The sequence below is a fragment of the Phyllostomus hastatus genome, unplaced genomic scaffold (genome assembly GCF_019186645.2).
Source record: "Phyllostomus hastatus isolate PE091 unplaced genomic scaffold, TTU_PhHast_1.1 phas_contig_30, whole genome shotgun sequence".
Classification (NCBI taxonomy): domain Eukaryota; kingdom Metazoa; phylum Chordata; class Mammalia; order Chiroptera; family Phyllostomidae; genus Phyllostomus; species Phyllostomus hastatus.
The window spans coordinates 1,082,703-1,103,585 of record NW_025333841.1 but is presented as its reverse complement, the minus strand read 5'-3'; the positions used below and the strand labels follow the sequence as shown (position 1 = coordinate 1,103,585).

The 20,883-nt window shown below is 39.0% G+C and overlaps 1 protein-coding gene and 1 pseudogene across 1 annotated transcript in view; both read right to left on the bottom strand.

Annotated features, from left to right (window-relative positions):
- Window positions 1–1,642, bottom strand: part of CHIC1 (cysteine rich hydrophobic domain 1) — a 58,320-nt gene extending 56,678 nt beyond the window's left edge. The window contains exon 1 of the mRNA XM_045839397.1: window positions 1,307–1,642. Within this exon, the coding sequence (XP_045695353.1) occupies window positions 1,307–1,596 (290 nt within the window). The 5' untranslated portion in view covers window positions 1,597–1,642. The remainder of the gene's footprint in view (window positions 1–1,306) is intronic.
- A 4,258-nt stretch (window positions 1,643–5,900) lies between these two features.
- The window catches only part of LOC123819044, a 43,127-nt pseudogene continuing 28,144 nt past the window's right edge, over window positions 5,901–20,883 (bottom strand).

Genomic DNA, 20,883 nt, shown 5'->3' with positions numbered 1-20,883 from the left:
TCTTCCACAATTTAAAAATCTTTCTTATTTCATGCAAATATCACAAAAGTATTGCAATCAAAATACTGAACATGTTAAATTAAAAGCTAACATAAAGGGGGAGGTGGTGCATTTTATAGCCAACTATAAGGGGTCAAAGGGGCTAGGGGAGCCGTTATCAAAATTAAAGGCAGTATGACTTGATAGTAAAAAAAAAATAGCTCTATTTTGAGGACGCAGTAGAAGATATCATAGTTAAGAGGATGAACGTAATACAATATTGAAATTTTCAAGTATTTACAGCCCAAGCACAGAAAAATGAGAAAGCAGTCTTCAAAACCCAGAGAACCACTAAAATTTTCTTTTGCTTTGCAACTACTATGCTATGAGGTGCCCCCTTTTATTTTCTCAAATATTATTCAAGATGTCAATCTTTTAAAAAGTCACTCTGCATAAGTTTTCAAGAAGTCATCTTTGGCTTTTGTGGGACTAATTTCCATATACACTTAATGTTTTAATACTTAATGTTTAGGCATACAAAATCTCTTGCAAGTATCTTAAATTACCTCAGAGCTGAAAGGCTTTAGAAATCATCTATCCCAAAACCCTAATTTTACAGATGGAAAGAAAAAAAGCTCAGAAATGGGAAGTAACCTGACCAAGGTCATAGGGCCAGAAAGAAGCAAAGCTCGAACTAACATCCAAGAGTCATCATTTTCAGTCCATTACTCTTTCTACTTTTCATGCTGATGTTCCACCTGAACTTCTAATTGTGTGATATTTACAGAAAGTCAGAGTGCGGATGATCAAGACGTGGAAAGGATAACTGTATTCATTCATATAAGGATTGGATAGGAAGAATGGGCAGATAAATATGTCGGTGAGTGGGAATTCTATATTATTGACAAAATATATCATATTTCTGTTTTGAAGAAACCAGGTCACATGTCACAGCCATCACCGTATTCCACCAGACACCAATCTTAGCAGCAAAGACTCTTCTGATATATCCTGCAGTTGAAAGAGTATTCACTTGCCAGCATACACAGAGAAACAAGGAGACTCACCCTTAGTCTCAACCTTCTGGCTCCCAAACCCATCACTTCCCTGTCCTATGCTCACTCTTTACCAGGCGTTGGTGCATTACATTTGCATTCTCACTTCGTTTACACCTGTCTCCCTCTATTTCTCCGTTTACAGCAGGTGCCCTTTGCTAACTGTATGCCTCAGTAAGCCCTCCCCCACTCCACTAACCCCTTGATCACCTTCTCATTTCTCTGTCTCCAAATCTCAGTCTTTTAAAACCCCATGATCCCCACTCGCTTACACGGTGATGTGGCCGGCGCCCCGCACCAACACAGGGTCAGGGGCATATCTCCGCAGATGCTCCTCGCTCACTACGCGAGGTGGCGGTGGCGTCTCCTCCTCTTGCTCCTTCTCTTCTTCTTCCTCCTCCTCCTCTTCCTCCTCATCTTCCTCGTCATCGTCGGGCCCCGATACCGACGACGACGACGACGGCGACGACGACGACGTTGTCGCTTCTTCCTCCTCCTCTTCCTCCTCCTCCAGTTCCGAGATCGTGTCGAACTCCGCCATGTTGGGAAGCAGGATGCTCATCACGTGACGTCTCGATCGCCCGCCACCCTTACGTAGAAGAGTCTGAACCTGCTGAAATGCTGGAAGAGGAGGGGGAACGAAATGAAGAGAAAGAGGAGTATGGTAGGGATAGGACTTGAGGAGATGCGCCTGCGTATTGGGGCAGACAGGATGGGGGTTTCAGTGTACGCTTGCGCGGCTCGAAGACGAATGTTAGAGGTGAACTCCAAAGAACCGTGGAGGTGCGATCTGTAGCTGCTGCTCTTAATACTGTTTTGTGGTCTTCTGCTGCTTTTATCCAGGAGTGCTTATGTTATGGTTTTACTTCCTGCTAATTAATAGTGACTATTATTACCCACACCCACCCCACAGTGTAGGGAAGGCGTATTCTATAAAAGAAAGGTTTGAACTTTGCCCCAAATATCTAAATGTGTATACCAATTCTTTACATTTGTTCATCATTACAATTTTAAATACTTTAGCATCAAAACTTCATCACATTCTAGAAAGCGTTTTAATAAACATTTTACTGAAAGGGTAACTTTCTATTACTACTTTTATTCCTACCATGTAGTACTTACAGAGGACTTTCTAAGTGAAGCACTCGAATGTATGTATCTCTTTTAATTCTTCATAACCTTATGAAATATGTACCATGATTACCTCATTTTACAGGTGGAAAACCTAGGTGCAGAGAGGATAAGTGACTTGTCCAATGTCATGGAGTTACTACATGGCAGTTCTGATTTTAAACTTTGAGGTCTCTGCTGATACCAAAGCCTAGTAGTTAAACAACAGACTGAAGTCGTTTGGATAGGCTTTGAAGAGTGATAACTTTTGGGTGGTTTCTTGAAAGATGTTTGAATTTTGGAGATTTTGGGGGAGTGATGGAGGAGAATGGGGTGGGGAGCATTCCACCCTAAGTAAATATTAATTAACATCATTCATTTTCCAGAGACTGAGCTATATTTTTTCACATACAGTATCTCAGTTAATCTTTAAACAATACTGTGAGGTAGGCATCTACTTTATAGGTGGCACAACAAGTCTCAGGAAGTTTAAGTAAATTATCAAGGTCTATGGTTACCTTTCGTCCAAAATATTTTCATTTCAAATACTTTATCTTCACATCCACTAAAATGGTGTAGACATTACATATTTTGAGTTTCCAATCCATGGGTGAAACAATTTCATAACTTCATGTCATAATTCAGGAATCATTAAGATAGGAAAGTCGCATATCTGTTAAGTAATAAAACAAATACTGTGATACAGGTATTCAGTACCGACTTCACTGCTCTTTCTGCTGTACTACAGCTGCATCCCAATTAGCTGGTGACACTGGAGTAACAGATATAGTCACACTTTAATTTAAGAGGAGCTTTACATTAGCATTATAAACAAAGCATTTAGGATGTATGAGGGAGGAAGAAATTAGTTCTATAAGAGGTGTTGATCAAACCATCATCATTACTGAGGAGTTTGTTATTAAAATGAAAAAAATTGTTTCACTCAAAAGCTTGATTATTTAAGAACTTTAAAAATAAGTTGTAACACTATCAAGAAGCAACAAAATTTACTTTTTTATTGTATTTTATCTACTAACCAGAAATTTATAACTAAAGATGGAACCTTAAAATATTTTATAATAGCTTTTTGGCCAAACATACATGATATATTTGCCTTTCTTACATATTAATAAAAAACATGTCATATATCATTTATGGGACTGGCATACCTTAGGCTTAATATCAAATTAATATTCTACAGCAGTTCTTTTCTTTCAAAAAACAAAATAAGCCGTAAGCTGTACTAAAATTTTTCCAAACATATTATCCATAAATGTCCACTAAGTTAATGTCTAAAGTGAATATTTTGCTGGTTACTACTTAAATGATAGATAGTTTCACCTGTTCACTATTCTGGATTATGCTAGGAGGAGATAACTTGAAAGAAAGAAAAGGGAGAGAGTAAAGGGGTGGACTTGTGATTAGGTACTAGAACTATGGTAAAAGTGAAAACAATGATGTTTGTGGGGGTTGGGAGGGAAGGCCAAGAAGGGGGAAATTTCACTGCCAAAATGGAAAGAAGCTCATAACATTTAGCTAAATGTCTAAAGGACAAAGCAGTTCGGTGTGTGGGGGGGGGGGCACTGTGCTTAGAGGAACTCCCACATATAGTGAAATCTTCTCATCTGCTTTCTTGCATATTCAGTGTACTAAAAAGGCATATGTGATTCCAAAGGTAATTTGTTTTCCTGAACTATAGGATAATTTGGAATTGGGCAAGCTGAGAAAAACACATTTTGCCAGTAACCACAAAAAAAAAACATGATTTTAAAATGATAATTAAACACGCTGGTTTCTCTTCAGATCATATAAATCTTTCACCTTTTACTAAAATGATAATTTAGCAACTTTCAAGAATAGTAAAACTAAGAGTGGATGTAAAATAAAGTAGGCTATGTAACTATCTGCATGATGTGCTAAGGGAAGGGGGTAAGGCTTTCCTTCTGATTCATGGGGGCCTGAGGCAAGAGGTCATAGATTTAATCATCAAGGGTGTTTCAATTTTAATATAACTGAAAGGAAGTATAACTTTTTTAAAAAAGATTTTATTTATTTATGTTTGGAGAAGGAAGGGAGGGAGATAGAGAGAGAAAGAGAAACATCAATGTGCGGTTGCTCGGGGTTATGGCCTGCAACCCAGGAATGTACCCTGGCTGGGAATCAAACCTGAGACACTTTGGTTCTCAAGCCTGTGCTCAATCCACTGAGCTATGCCAGCCAGGGCTAGGAAGTATAACTTTTAAATACCATCTTTCTCTCTCTCTTTTTCTATCTATTTAACATTTGATTCAGTGATTTTAGTAAATTAACAGAGTCACTAAACTATCACCACAAACTAATTTAAAAGATTTTTTAACTTTTATTTTTTATTTTAGAGAGAGGGGAAGGGAGGAAGAAAGAGGGAAAGAAACGTTGATATGAGAGAGAAACAGTGATTGGTTGCTTTCCACAGGCTCCCTGACCGGACACATAACCCAGGAATTGGATCGGTGACCTTTTGGTTTGTGGGACAATGCTCAACCAACTGAGCCACACCAGCCAGGGTTCAGCTCAAACTAATTTTTACACATATTTGTCACACCCAGAAGAAATCACTGTCCCATTTCAGCCATTCCACACTCTCACTCCTAGGCCCAGGCAATAATTAATCTACTTTCTATCTCTACAGATTTATTTTCTGCATATTTCACATAAATTGTATCATACAATAGGTGGTCTTCTGTGACCTGCTTCTTTCTCTTAAAATGATGTTTTTGTGGTTCATCCATGTTGTGCCTTGTATGAGTACTTCATTTCTTTTTTTAAACATTTTAAATCTGTTGAGATGACAGTTAATAAAATGGTTTCAAGGGTACAATTCCATATTACATCATCTGTGTATTTGTGTGTTTACTACTCAAAGTAAAATCTCATTCTGTCACCATATATCTGACCTCTTCATGCTTTACTACGTCCTCCCACCCCTCTTTCTCTCTGGTAACCACCATACTGTTGTTTGTATGTATGAATTTTTGAACTTCATTTCTTTTTATTGATAATACAATGACATTTTAAGGATATATCACATTTTGTTTATGCATTCATCAATTGATATAATTTTCATTGCTTCCATCTTTTGCATATTATGACAATGTTACTATGAAAATTATCTACATATCCTTTTGTGAACATATGTTTTAATTTCTCTACGGGAGATACCTACAAGTGGAATTGTTGGGTTATATGGTAAGACTATGTTAAATTTAAGAAACTGCCAAACTGTTTCCAAAGGAGCTCGATCAGTTTATGTCCACCAACAATGTATAAAGGTTCTATTTTCTCCACATCCTCTAACATTTGTTTGTCTACCTTCGTGATTATAGCTATTCTTATAGTTTTACTTTGCATTTCCCTAATGGCTAATACTGTTGAGCATCCTTTAATGTGCTTGTTATCCATTTGTATACCTTCTCTTTTTTTTAGTTTACTCTGAAACAAATGTTACACTTTAATAAAAGCACCATATTTTCTACTATATTGGCAAATGCACAGAAGAGCAATTTAAAACATGGACTCAAAAAAAAAAAACATGGATCCAAGCTACTGTTCTTACATGCACAAACATACATCAGAATCACTTGTGGGGGTTTTAAACACATTTAAGTTGAGGTCTCACTCTTGGAGAAAGTTGTGACAGGACCTGGGTATTTTTCAAAAGCTTTCCAGGCAGCTCTGACATTTCCTTCTGGTTCAGTCACTGACTTTAGGTTGACTAGATCACTTTGGTTTTGGGAGGCATTGTTTGGGGATGTGGGGAGCTTTCCTTGCAGATTTATTACCTGTAGTGAAGAACTTGGCCTCTGGCTTTTTGGGCATCTGTCTTGGGTCTTTTTTCACCAACTGAGAGTTTCTCTCCTTCTCCACTTCTTTGATTCTTGGCTTCTTCCCTGGGCTTTTACCTGGACTTCTGGGCTCGGCTGCTTTTGGGGTCTCCAAAGCTGGAATGGACTTTCTCTTATTCCCACAAAATGTGTTGGAACCGGGACTCTTTTTTGGGGATTTCTTTCGTGTGTCATGTTTTTGTATTTCTACTTTTTCTTTGATGGGAGTTTTTCCTATTGGAACCCTAATGGAATTTCTTCTTCAGATTCATCTTGTACTTTATTTTGGGCTTTTACTCTGCAGGGCTCTTTCATCCCAAGCATGGGGTTCTCTTCCTTCTGGGGTTCAGGGTCCTTTACTGGACCACCACTAGTTTTAGAGGCCGCCTTCTTTGTGGTTAGGGCTGCTGTAGCCTTCTAGCCTGTTTCATAAGACTTCTTTTCTTCTTCTTTCATTTTTCATTATATTCTCTTTGCTTTTGTATTTTCTTTTCTTCTTTTTTCTTCTGACTGGGAGTGCACGCTCCTTTGGCTTCACCCCGACTCTTAACAAATGAAGAAAAGATGCGAAGGGCAACTGATGTGTTGCCCTTCGCAACACATCAAGAGTTTCTTTCACACTCTCTCATTTCCCTGGCAATTTCTGTGAAAGCTTTTTCGTGACAGCAACAATGTTTTCAGTGATGTGTTGAGCCTGCATTCCAGTATGACCAATGTGTAGAGTGCTGCAAGAACCACTTTTAGATATGTTTAAGACAGTTCTACCTATCGATGTGTTGATCTCTTTGGAAAGATTCTTGGCTTTAAGGTTTACAGGTACTGGAACTTTCTTTTTCTTATAGAAATGTCTCCCGAGGGTAAGAGCCACCTAATTCTTGTGTCAGTAAGGAAGAGGCCTTACTCAAATCACTCCTAGTCCTGGTTTCCTTCCCTTCACTGTTGGTTCACTGTATATTTTTCTTTATTTCACTTTGCATAGCCTTCACTTTTTCAGCTCTTCCATTCTCAACCGTTTCTGTGAGCATCCTGGTTACCATTGTTTTGAGCTCTGTATCTGATAGGTTAGCTATCTCTTCATCACTTAGTTCTATTTTTGGAGTTTTGATCTGTTCTTTCATTTGAGCCATATTTTTTTTGTCTTCGTGCACCTGTTACGTTGTAAGGGGCGGAGCCTTAGGTATTCTTCAGGGCAGGGCAACCCACATCTCTGCGTTGTGGTGCCATATGTGAGGGAGGGGTCCCAGAGGGAACAATGCTGGTTGCTCAGCTCTTGGCCAGCTTTCAGTCACTTCCCTACTACCCACAAGCAAATTGGGCCCTTCTGGTGCTGATTCCCAGGTGGGTGGGCTTGTGTACATTCTAGGACCCTGTGAGTCTCTCTAACAAACTCTCCTGTGAGACTGGGAGTTTCTCCCACTGCCACAACCTCCACAGGTTTTTACAGCCCAAGGTTTTGAGGCTTTATTTACCCACACTGGAACCCTGGGTAGTCCAATTTGTCTCAGTCCCAATTGTACCTCCCATTTTATCTGCATGCAAATGTGGGACCACGTGGTCTGCCAGCCGCTGCCTCGCCCACCCAGTCCTCCAGCCACAGCCTTATCCTGTGTCCTCTCCATCCTGGCTGTCATCTCTGCCCCTCCTACTGGTCTGAATGAATGTTTCTTCTTTAATTCCTCAGTTGTTGGACTTACATACAGTTCAATTTTCTGGTAGTAATGGTTACTTTTTGTTTTTAAATTTGTTGTTGTCCACCTTCTTTGTTGTACAAGGAGGCAAAGTGTATCTACCTATGCCTCCATCTTGCCTGGAAGTCAACAAAATTGTTTTGAATGAAGTTAAAGACAACTAAGTGCTACTATAGCCATCTCACAGAAAAAAAGAGATGAACTTTATGGCCAATCCAATATTATGCTACCTGATATCAAACTATACTACAAAGCTATAGTTATAAAAATGGACACAGATCAAAGGAAAAGAATAGACTGTTTGGAAATAAATTCACACCTATATTGTCAAATTAACCTATAACAAAGGAGACAAGAACATACAATGGGCCCTAGCTGGTGCAGCTCAGTGGATTGAGTGCAGGCCTGTGAATCAAAGGGTCACAGGTTTGATTCCCAGTCAGGGCACATGCCTGGGTTGCAGTCCAGGTCGCCAGTTAGGGGACACACGAGAGACAACCACACATTGATATTTGTCTCCCTCTCTTTCTCCTGCCCTTCCCCTCTGTCAAAATAAATAAATAAATAAATAAATGAAATCTTTTAAAAAAGAACATACTATGGGGTGAATACATACAGTGGTGTTAGGAAATTGGACAGATATATGCAAAAAAAGAACTAGACCACGTTCTTACACCATATGTAAGAATAAATGAAAATGAATTAAATACTTAAATGTAAGACCTGAACCCATAAAACTCCTAGAGGAAAACCTAGGCAAGTATACTCTCTGGCATTGCTCTTTGAAATATTTTTTCTGATATATCTTCTCAGGCAAGTGAAAGAGAAGGAACAATAAAATAGGATAGCATCAAATTAAAAAAATTTTGCACAGCAAAGGAAGTCATCAACAAATTAAAAAACAACCTACTGAATGGGAAAATGTATCAGCTAATGACACATCTGATAAGGGGTTAATATCCAACACAACACTAACAAACAAACAAACCAACCAATAAAAAATGTACCAATGACCCGAATAGTCACTTCTCCAAAGTGGACATACAGGTGGCCAATAGACATATGAAAAGATGTGCAATATCACTAGTTGTCAGAGAAATGCAAATTAAAACCACAGTGAGATATCAGCTCAGATATGGTGATATTTTTCAGAATGTCTTTTGTTAATAAATCAACAAACTAAAAGTTTTGGCAAAGTCCGGAGAAAAGATAATCCTGGTGTACTGCTGATGAGAATGCAGGTTGGTGTAGCTACTATGGAAAACAGTATGGAGATTCCTCAAAAAATTAAAAGTGGAACTGCCTCATAATCCAGCAATTTCAGTTTTGGGTATATATTTGAATAAACTCAAAACACTAATTCAACAGAATATATGCACCTTTATGTCCATTGCAACATTATTTACAATAGCCAAGATATGGAGGCAACCCAAGTGCCCATCAATAGATAAGTGGATAAAAATAATGGTGGTACATATATACAACAGAGTCCTACTCAGCCATCGAAAAGAAGGAAATTCTACCATTTGTGACAAAATGGATGGACCTAATGGTATTACACCAAGTGAAGTCAGTCAGAGAAAGACAAACACCATATGATTTGAATCATATGTGGAATCTAAAGAGTAAAACAAACTAACAGAAACAGACTCACAGATACATAGTTCAGAATGATGGTTACCAGAGGACAGTATTGGGGGCTGGGAGAAAAAGGTAAAGGGATTAGGAACTACAAGTTGGTAGTCAACAAATAGTCATAGGGATGTAAAGTACAGCATAGGCAATACAGTCAACAATATTACAAGAACTTATGTATGGTGCCAGGTGGAAATATGGAAACACTTTGTAAAGTATATGATTGTCTAACCACTATGCCGTACACCTGAATCTAATGCAAAATAATATTGAATGTCAACTGTGATTGAAATAAAAACCCAGTAAAATATTGAAATATCCAGTAAAATATTTAGAAATAAATTGAACCAGGTAAGTGAAACCTCTGTACAAGAAAACTACAAGACTTTGGTTAAAGAAATTGAAGAATGCATAGGCAAATGACAAGATAAACTGTGACCATGAATTGGAAGAATTAATATTGTTAAAATGCCCATACTACCAAAGCCATCTATTGATTGAATGCAATCCTCATGAAAATTCCAATGGCAGATCCCATGGAAATGGAAGAAATAATCTTAAAATGTATATGGAAACACAAATAACAAAGCAATCTTGAGAAAGAAGAACAAATATGGAGGCATCATACTTCTTGATTTCAAACTATACTACAAACCTATAGCAAGCAAAACATTGGGGTTGTGGCATATAAATAAACACGTGAACCACTGGAATATATTCAAGTGCTCAGGAGTAAACCCTCACATATACAGTCAACTAATATATGATGAGGGAGCCAAGAATACTCAAGGGGGAAAAGATCATCTCTTCAATAAATTGCGTTGAGAAAACTGGATATAAACATTGAGAAAAATGAAATTGGACCCCTATCTTAAAGAATAATTGCAGCATTATTTATAATAACCAAGATATGGAAGCAACACAAGTGCCCATCAATAGAGAATGGATTTAAAAAAGTGGTAGTACACCTATACAATGGAATATTCCTTGGTCATAAAAAAGAATGAAATCTTACTGGGGACCAAATCTACAACCCAGACATGTGGCTTGACTGGGAATTGAACTTGCGAACCTTCAGTTTATGAGACAATGATCCAATGAACTGACCTGTACCGGCTAGGGTTACCACAGCTTTTTTTATCCACTCATCTACTGATGGGCATCTGGGCTGTTTCCAGATCTTGGCTTTCCGGGTTCCCTCTTTGTGTCGAGTCTTTCCCGCAGCTCCTCCCCATTCCTGGAATTTGTCAGTTTCCCCAGAACAGCAATGAATTGCTCAACATCATTAATGTCTTGTCCCATGACTGGGATCAACACATGGATATTAGTGTCCCATACTAGGTATTGTGGAGTAGACTGGAGTATCTTTGTTTTCATTCCTGCAGTAAATGTAGCCAGATCTGGGTCTTCAAAGATGGACATACATAGCTTGTTTCACTCTCAACCCCTTAATCATTTATGTCTCCTCTATAGATTTCCAGTATTCTCCAGGCCCAGGGAAATTTCCCCTTATTGGGCCAAGCATCCCTGTAGGCTAAAATAATGCAATCCACAGAACCTCCTGAATGCTATGTAGGTACTGTCAGATGGCAGGGTGTGTGGTGATGTTGCTCATTTTTGCTGCCTTCTGCCCACTCAGAAAAATGCCATTGCACCCCCTTTCCATCCCTTAACCTTATTAACCATGCCTGGATAATTTTCATGGTCTTTTGCTGGAACTTGGCAGCTATATCGATAAACGCAGCAGGAGTATATTCTCTCATTGTGAATGTTTCCTGAATTGGGGGCTAGCCCTCTGGTTGGAGTTGTTGCTGTGTTTTGCTCTCCTTTGTATTAGGGGTCAAGCAACGGGGCATTTTGTCCAATTCACTGTCAATTACCACAGCATCTTCCTCTTCACTTCCTCACTTTCACAATGGATTCTACCACCTATTGCCCAAATAATGGTTTGTCACAGCACTCAGACCTTAATTTGTGGCAGTTTGCACTCGCTTAGCTTTGCATTTATTATCCTACTTTCCCTCCTTTTCTGTCAGCTCTGAAAGCTAGCAGAGTAGTGGACAACCATTGATCATACTCTAACCTTAGCTATTCTCCCAACTTTATAACTCAAGCTTCAGCCTCTACTTGGGCATTGGTGGCCAGCCAAACTGTCCACAATCGAGGCCAGCCCAATACATCAGCCATTCAGTTTTCTTGGCTGCAGTGCTCTATGTGCAGTTCCTCAAACAAGTGCCTGAAGTCAGCCAGCATTTTGAGGGCATCATTGTACTTACATTGTAGTTGACAAACAACTAACATATGGGCCACCCCTTCCCACATTGAAGTCAATGACTAACTTGGGATTGCCCCCCACAGATGCTTCATTCCCAAGACCCAATTTCTCAGATGTCCTGGCTGGCTCACCAAGAGGCAGATCACTTCAGATGGGTATGTGGAAGTTTTAATAAACAGGGAAAATTACATATGAGGCTAGTCTTGGATGGCTGCAGGTTGAATAGATCTCTATACATGTCTGCTAGAATTGTTGGAGTTTGTATAGAGGTCTTAACTGAGTTCAAGTTCAGTCATCTACACCATCCAGATGGGCTCAACTGCACATTACTCTCTCAAGGCTGTGTTGTTTTTTAAATATATTTTATTGATTACACCATTACAGTTGTCCTATTTTTTCCCTCTTTGCTCCCTCTACCTAATACTCCCCATTCCCTACTGCAATCCCCCCTTAGTTCATGTCCATAAGTCATACATATAAATTATTTAGCTACTACATTTCCTATATGGTTCTTAAGATCCCCTTGCAATTTCTACTTCTTTTTAAAAATATTTTATTTATTTTCTATACAGAGGGGAAGGGAGGAAGAGAGGGAGAGAAACATCAATGTGTGGTTGCTTCTCGTATGCCCCCTACCAGGGACCTGGCTCACAACCCAGGTATGTGCCCTGACTGGGAGTTGAACCAGTGACCCCTTGTTTTGCAGGCCAGCACTCAGTCCACTGAGCCAGGGACCAATTTGTACTTCTTAATCCCTGTACCTTTTTCCTCATTCTTCCTCTTCCCCCTCCCAACTGGGTTGTAATCATTCAAATGGATCTCCATATTTATGATTCTGTTTCTGTGTGCTTGTTTGCTTAGTTTGTTTTTTAGACTCAATTGTTGATAGTTGTGAATTTATTGCCATTTTAATATTTATAGTTTTGATCTTCTTTGTCTTAAATAAGTTCCTTTAACATTTCATATAATAATGGCCTGGTGATGATGAACTCCTTTAGTTTTACCTTGTCTGGGAAGCAGTTTACCTGTCCTTACATTCTAAATGATAGCTTTGCTGGATAGAGTAATTTAGGTTGTAGGTCCCTGCTTTTCATCACTTTGAATACTTCTTACCTGTCCCTTCTAGCCTGCAAAGTTTCTTTTGAAAAATCAGCTGACAGTCTTATAGGAACTCCTTTGTAGGTAACTGTCTCTTTTCTTTTGCTGCTTTTAAGATTCTCTCCTTATCTTTACTCTTGGGTAACTTAATGATGGTGTGCCTTGGTGTGTGCTTCCTTGGGTCCCACTTCTTCTGGACTCTCTGAGCTTGCTGGACTTGTATGTCCATTTCCTTCACCAAATTAGGGAAGTTTTCTTTCATTATTGTTTCAAATAAGTTTTCAGTTTTTTGCTCCTTCTCCTTCGGTCACCCCTGTGATTTGAATGTTGGTGTGCTTGAAGTTGTCCCAGAGGCTCCTCACCCTATCCTCATTTTTTAATTCTTTTTTCTTCTTGCTGTTCTGATTGAATTTTTTCTTCCTTGTGTTCCAAAAAATTCATTTTATTTTCATTTTCATCCACTTCACTGTTGATTCCCTGTAATTGTTTCTTTATTTCACTTAGTATAACCTTTATTTCTCCCTGGGTCTTTTTTATGTTGTTGAAGTACCCAATGAATTCCTTGAGCATCCTAATAACCAGTGTTTTGAACTCTGCATCTGGTAAGTTCCTTATCTCCACTTTAGTTGTTTTTCTGGAGTTTTAATCTGTTCTTTCATTTGGGTCATGTTTCTTTGTCTCCTAGTTTTGGCAGGCTCCCTGTGTTTGTTTCTATGTATTAGGTAGATCTGCTTTGACTCCATGTCTTGGCAGCATGGCCTAATATAAAAAAATGCACCTGAAAGTTGGATGGGGTGGAGCCTGATGAAATTGTCAGGGTAGGGCAACCAATGTGAACAAAGTTGCTGGAGTCTCAGATATGGTGCCACCTGCTCTGTATCTCTGTGTTGGGGGAGGGCTCAGAAAAGGGACAATGGCTGCTGCCTGGTCTCTGAAGTTTTGTCTGGGAAGAAAATGTCCCCTGACACTTGCTCTGATGCCAGATACTTCAGTTTCTCCCCATACACCACTGGTGCCCTTCCAGCTGCTGCTCCAGTGCTGGAGCCCAGAGGGAGTGAGTTTGTGTAAGTCCTAGGATGGTTGTGGACCCTTTAAAAAGAGACACTTGAGAATCCTGGTTTCTTCCACTGCCCTAACCTCTACTGGATTTTACCATCAGAAGTTATGGGGACTTAACTTCCTGGCACTTGAACCCTGGGCTAGGTAATCTGGTGTGGGGCTGGGATCCCTCACTCCCAAGATATCCCTCTCAGTTTTTATCTACCACATGTAGGTGCGGGGCTGCCTGCTCCACATTTGCATCTCTGTCCCTGCTACCAGTCTGAATGAATGTGACTTCTTTAATTCCTTGGTTGTGGGACTTCCATATACCTCGATTTTCTGACAATTCTGGGTGATAGTTGTTTTGCAGCTTAGTTGTAATTTTTGCTGTGGTTATTCAAGGAGGCGAGCTGTGTTTACCTATGCCTCCATCTTGACTGGAAATCCTCAAGGCTGTGTTTTTGAAAACAGCTCTCATTGATGGAACATTGGGCAGAATATATGTTCCAAAGACTGCAGTGGGGGAGAGGGCCTCTGATTGCTCAAGTCCAGCTCACTGGTCAATTGAAAGTCATATCCTTTCAATTACGTCCTTCAACACTGACTATAATTGTGGATTCATCTATTTATCCTTTCAATTCTATTGGTTTTTGCTTCACATGTTTTGCAGTTCTGCTATTTGGTACCATGCATTTAGTATTGTTATACCTTTTTGGTGGATTAGCCTGTCTATTATAAAATGTTGGTCTACTTAATAATTGTCTTTGTTTTAGAATATACTTTATCGGATAGCAATATAGAAAAATATTATATTTATATAAGTAGAAATATATTCACATTTTCCCCTTTCTTTCAGTTTTTTTAAACAGCATAAAGTTGGATAATGTATTTTATTTCATTCTGACACTCTCAGTCTTTTAATTGACATATTTTGATAATTTGGATTTCTTAAAATTTTTGATATGTTAGCACTTAAATTAGCTAATTTATTTTTTTGTTTTCTATGTGTTCTGTCTGCTTTTTGTTTCTCTCCTTCCTGTTAGGGTTACTTAAACAGTTGTAGAGCTCCATTTTGATTAATGTATAGTGTTTTGGAGTGCCTCTCTTTATACAGCTATTTTACTGGTTGCTCTTGGTATTATATTATAAACAAAAGGGCAAGCCTGACAAGCACAATAACTGAAAGTAACCACATGAGTTGTTTTGATAAAAAAAATTCTAACTGATCAGGTTATAATGAAAAATTGTGTCCTAAGATATGTATGATGCATTAATCTTTACCTTGAGCATACCCTTTTCATTGTTTTTTTTTTTTTTGCATTAAGGATAGCACACTTAAAATGTTTGAATGATCTCTTTTCTAGACCTCAAGAAATAAATCTGCAGGATACTGAGACAAATGATCCTAACGCTTGTCATCATTATATATTTTACATGCATATCTCTATAAAGCATTTTAAATTTGAACTACTTAGTGCCTACCAATTTAAAATAAATACGTATCTATTCGTTTTTTGTTGTATTTTTATTTAATTATATTTTATTGATTATGCTACTTCACTCGCCTCCACCCTGCACACCCCCTCCCACCCACATTCCCCCCTTTAGTTCATGTCCATGTATCATACTTATAAGTTCTTTAGCTTTTACATTTCCTATACTATTCTTACCCTCCCCCTGTCTATTTTCTACCTACCATCTATGCTACTTACTCTCTGTACCTTTTCCCCCTCTCTGCTCCTCCCACTCCCCAGTTGCTAACCCTCCATGTGTTCTCCATTTCTGTGGTTCTGTTCCTTTTCTAGTTGTTTGCTTAGTTTGTTTTTGGTTTTTTTTAGGTGTGGTTATTAATAATTGTGAGTTTGCTGTCATTTTACTGTATATGTTTTTTATCTTCTTTTTCTTAGATAAGTCCCTTTAACATTTCATATAATAAGGGCTGGGTGATGATGAACTCCTTGAACTTGACCTTCCCTGAGAAGCACTTTATCTGCCCTTCCATTCTAAATGATAGCTTTGCTGGATAGAGCAGTCTTGGATGTAGATCCTTGCCTTTCATGAATGGGAATACTTCTTTCCAGCCCCTTCTTGCCTGTAAGGTCTCTTTTGAGAAATCAGCTGACAGTCTTACGGGAACTCCTTTGTAGGTTACTGTTGTCCCCTTATCTCTTGCTGCTTCTCTGCTTCATTTGTACCTTGGCGAATGTAATTATGATGTGCCTTGGTGTGTTCCTCCTTGGGTCCAACTTCTTTGGGACTCTCTGAGCTTCCTGGACTTCCTGGAAGTCTATTTCCTTTGCCAGATTGGGGGAGTTCTCCTTCATTATTTGCTCAAGTAAGTTTTCAATTTGTTGCTCTTCCTCTTCTCCTTCTGGTACCCCTATAATTTGGATTTTGGAAGATTTAAAGATGTCCTGGAGGTTCCTAAGCCTCTGCTCATTTATTTGAATTCTTGTTTCTTCATTCTTTTCTGGTTGAATGTTTCCTTCTTCCTTCTGGTCCACTCCATTGATTTGAGTCCCAGTTTCCTTCCTATCCCTATTGGTTCCCTGTACATTTTCCTTTATTTCACTTAGCGTAGCCTTCATTTTTTAATCTAATTTGTGACCAAATTCAACCCATTCTGTGAGCATCCTGATTACCAGTGTTTTTTTTTAAAGATTTTATTTCTTTATTTTTAGAGAGGGAAGGGAGGGAGATAGAGAGAGAGAGAAACATCAATGTGCGGTTGCTGGGGGTCATGGCCTGCAACCCAGGCATGTACCCTGACTGGGAATCGAACCTGCGACACTTTAGTTCACAGCCCGCACTCAATCCACTGAGCTACGCCAGCCAGGGCTCTGATTACCAGTGTTTTGAACTCTGCATCTGATAGATTGACTATCTCTTCGTCGCTTAGTTGTATTTTTTCTGGAATTTTTATTTGTTCTTTCATTTGGGCCATTTTTTTTTCTTGACAAGCCTCTTATGTAGCGAGGAGCGGAGCCTTATGTGTTCACCAGGGCAGGGCAACTGACGTAGCTGGGCTGTGACACTGTTTGTGGGGCAGGGGTCCGAGAAGGAACAATGGCACTTGCTCTGCTCTCTGCTGGATTTCAGTCACTTCCCCTGCTTCCCCCAAGCAAATCAGGCCCTCTGGTGCTGATTCCTGTGTGCATGGGTTTGTGTATGTTCTAGGACCCTGTGGGTCTCTCCAAGGAACTCTCCTGTGAGGCTGGGAGTTTCTCCTGGCACCTCAACCCCCACAGGTGTTTTCAGTTGGTGGTTTGAGGCTTTATTTCCCCACGCTGGGACCCTGGGTTGCATAGTCTGTCTTGCTCCCCAGGGTCGCCTGATTTATCTGTGCGCGAATGTGGGTCCACCCGGTGCCTTGTGCGCCATGCCCCTCCACAATCCACCACCTCGCTGGGTCCGCCAGCAGCTGCTTTGCTATGACCCCTCTTTGCCTGACCGCCTGACTCTGGCCTTCCTACTGGTCTGGATGAATGTGTGTACTTGAACTCCTTGGTTCAGACTTCTACACAGGTCAATTTTTTGTCAGTACTGGTTGATTTTTGTTTCTAAATTGTTGTTGTCCTTCTTTTAGTTGTGCAAGGAGGCACAGTGTGTCTACCTATGCCTCTGTCTTGGCCAGAAGTCTATTTTTTATTTAATGTAAAGATTTCCCCACTTTACTTTTCCCCGCCTCCTTAATCTACCACCAAGGGCTCTCCTGTACTTTTCTTTACATCTTTTACTTTGATTCTAATAGACAAAATCACTGCAAAACTTCTATTCATTAGAGAATTTTCTCAATCCTTTTGAGATTTTGCTTCCAGGTATGGTCCTCAGCCCTTTGGCTCAAATAAATGGCTAAACCTTTCTTTAGGTTTGGAATTTCTTTCATCAACATTTACTTCAGCAGCTGTGAAGGGACTGAAAAGAAAATGACTCAGGACTACCCTACAGACCCATATCTAGTGCTAAGTACCAGCAGGGACCCATTGTGCCCCACTGGCTCTCTATTTCACATTGGATGAACTTGTATGATTTTTCTTTTGCAGTCTTGAATTTGCTGGCTCTTTGGTTGCAGGTCCTGACTTTGAGCTGTTCTTAGAAAATCCTCAAGGTGGCGCTAAAAGATAAGGGAAAAGAGGAAAGGGTGGCTGTTTTTATGTTTCAGTATTTCAATTGGTATTGCTTTCCGAGAGTCTGAACAACAAGAAAAATCTTTATGAGAGACTGAACTCTCATAAAAAAATCTTTATGAGAAACTTACACTGAGACCCACAACATAACATCTGTAGAAATTTGTTTAGGCTATACAGTTTTCAAAAGAAAATTAAATTCACAATGGGAAATTGTGCTTCCAAGGTGGACAGCCACCTATTAGTACTTCTATGGGCTTCATGTACAATTCATATAGAGATTTCACATGATCATATTTACAGAAATGAGGAGCAGTTGATATACCTAAGTAGATTTTTCTGTGTGCTCAATTGGAAAAGCTGGTTCTGAAATGAGACAAAATGAGTGGGAAGCTTACTTCATTTTGAAATTAAAATCTCTTTCCTCCAGGAAGTTAATAAAAAATTTTACAGATGGTCTCTGAATTTAAAAAGGTTTCTAAAGCTACTGACTACCAACAACACACTATGCCAACTGTATCACTATGTCCTTTAACCTCTGAACCCTATTGTCAGGACTCCCCTTTCCTTCATCCTTCTTCTCTCCTTTCTTCTCTTCCCTTTTTGATGCCTCTGCTGACTGAAAAAAGGAACTAAAAATAGAGAAACATACCAGGACAAACTAGAACGTCCAGAAATTCTGGCAGCTCCCTTTAGAGAAAAGCCAGTAGCAAGAAAGCATTTTTCCTTTGGGGGGCAGTTACTCCAGGTGATGACATGTGCCACAGGAGTTTGCTACCACATGGGAAAGACTACTTTTTTCCTCTGAAGGAACTTTCCATGGCCTTAGAATGTCTTGGGATTTTGATAATTACCAATTGTCTTGCTTGCTGCATAGAATCTAATAACTCTGTGACCTGCTTTCCATTCTTTATAGACTGCCTTGAGGAAGTTAAGAAGCCTCATAGTTTCCATAACATTCCATGTCATGAGCTATACCAAAGGTAGACAGACTATAAAAATAAAATTTGCCCATTTGATCTTTAGCCAATTGGCAAGCTTAAGTTAGAGTAATTAATTCAGCTTAGTGGGCAGATCTTATTTCTGGAAAATAAGAACTTTTAATTCATCTGCCAGGGTAGATCCAGCTTGCTAATGTCCCAGTTCATTTTTGAGATAAAATCCATCTATAAATCAAATTAAGTCAGCATTGTCAAGTCCAGCATTTACAGGACTTTCCTGTAAATCATTCCTAGGAGCAAGAAGGTGATCAGAAAGTAAAATGCAATCTTGAGTTTCCTCATTTTGTAAAGATTGTAGCAAAATTGTTAGATTAAGACTGTTCCATTGAGCTAGTAATATTAGGTGCAGAAAGCAAGAGTACTTCATAAAAAGCCAGTTGGTTGGCACAGATGTGCTGAGCAAGATAAGCATTCAGTAAGGTTGAATAGAATGAGGGCCATAAATGGTGAAAGGAGAGCCCATAATTATTTCTTTTGTTTGTTTGTATAATATGGCTAGAGCAGAGATGGCCCTTATATAAGGAGAGGAGTCCTTTTTTTAATTGAGTTTAACTGTTGATGTAATATTCTATAGGTCTATGATGATCTTCATGTTTCTCTGAATATAAAACATCTTTACAGAACATTTTTTGTAAAAACATAAGAGTGAAATGATAATTGTCTATAAATGATAAAAGACCTAAAATTGGCCATGGTTAAAGGTTGGGTGAGAGTCCACTTACACATACACATACATTAAGATAATGTGGTTGATTTAGTAATCCATTCCAATTTTAGTTTGACCACAGTGAGATGTTACTTCACACCTTTCAGAATGGCAATCATCAATAAATCAAGAAATAAGAAGTGTAAGTAAGCATGTGGAGAAAAGGAAACTGTCGTATACTGTTGGTGGCATTACATATCAGTGCAGCCACTATAGAAAACAGAGTAGAAGTTTTTCAAAAATTTTAAAAACAGAGCTGCCATTTGATTCATGCACTTCCATTTTGGCATGTTTATCTGAAGAAAACGAAAACACTAATTTGAAACAATATATTCATCTCTGTTTATTGCAGCACTACTAGTAATAGCCAAGATATAGAAACAACCTAGATGTCCACAAGTAGATGAATGGGTACAGAAGAAGGGTACATGTAAATGATGGGATATTATTCAGCAATAATAAAGAATGAAATCTTGCCATTTGCAACAACATGGATGTACCCAGAAGATTTTATACTAAGTGAAATAAGTTAAACAGAGAAAGTCAAATATAGTATGATTCACCTATATTTAGAATCTAAAACAAAGAGACCCATAGATATAGGGAATAAGCTAATGGGTCCCAAAGGGGAGGGTACTGGGAGAATGGGAAAAAAAAACCAAAACAAAAATGATTTTGTTTTGGTAATCCTTAGCAGCTGCTCTAATTATTTCTGAAATTTGGTGGTTTTTTGCTTGTTTTCTTTAGCGTATATCCCTAATATTTTATGTTGAATTCTTAAGAAGATTTAATTTATTTATGTTTAGAGAGAGAGGAAGGGAGAGAAACAGAGAGGGAGAGAAATATCCATGTGAGAGAGAAACATGGATTGTTTGCCCCCTGTATGTGTTCCAATCAGGACCAAACCTGCAACCCAGGCATGTGTCTCAACCAAGAATCAAACCAGCGACCTTTTGCTTTGTGGGACAACACCCAACCAACTGAGCCATACCGGTCAGAGTTATATGTTGAATTCTTACAGCATTTCTTTAATTTTTTTAATCCTCACTTGAGGATATGTTTTTCTCCCATTGATTTTAGAGAGGAAAGGGTGGAGGTGAGGAGAGGTAGGTAGAGGTGAGAGAAAGATGGATTGGTTACCTCTCATACATGCCCCAACCAGGGTTGGAAACTGCAACCCAGGTATGTGCCCTGACCAGTAATTGAACCCACAGCTTTCTTGTGTACTAAACAATGTTCCAGCCAACTGACCACCTGGCCAGGGCTACAGCATCTCTTTTTCTTTAATATACTTTATAGTCAGACTTT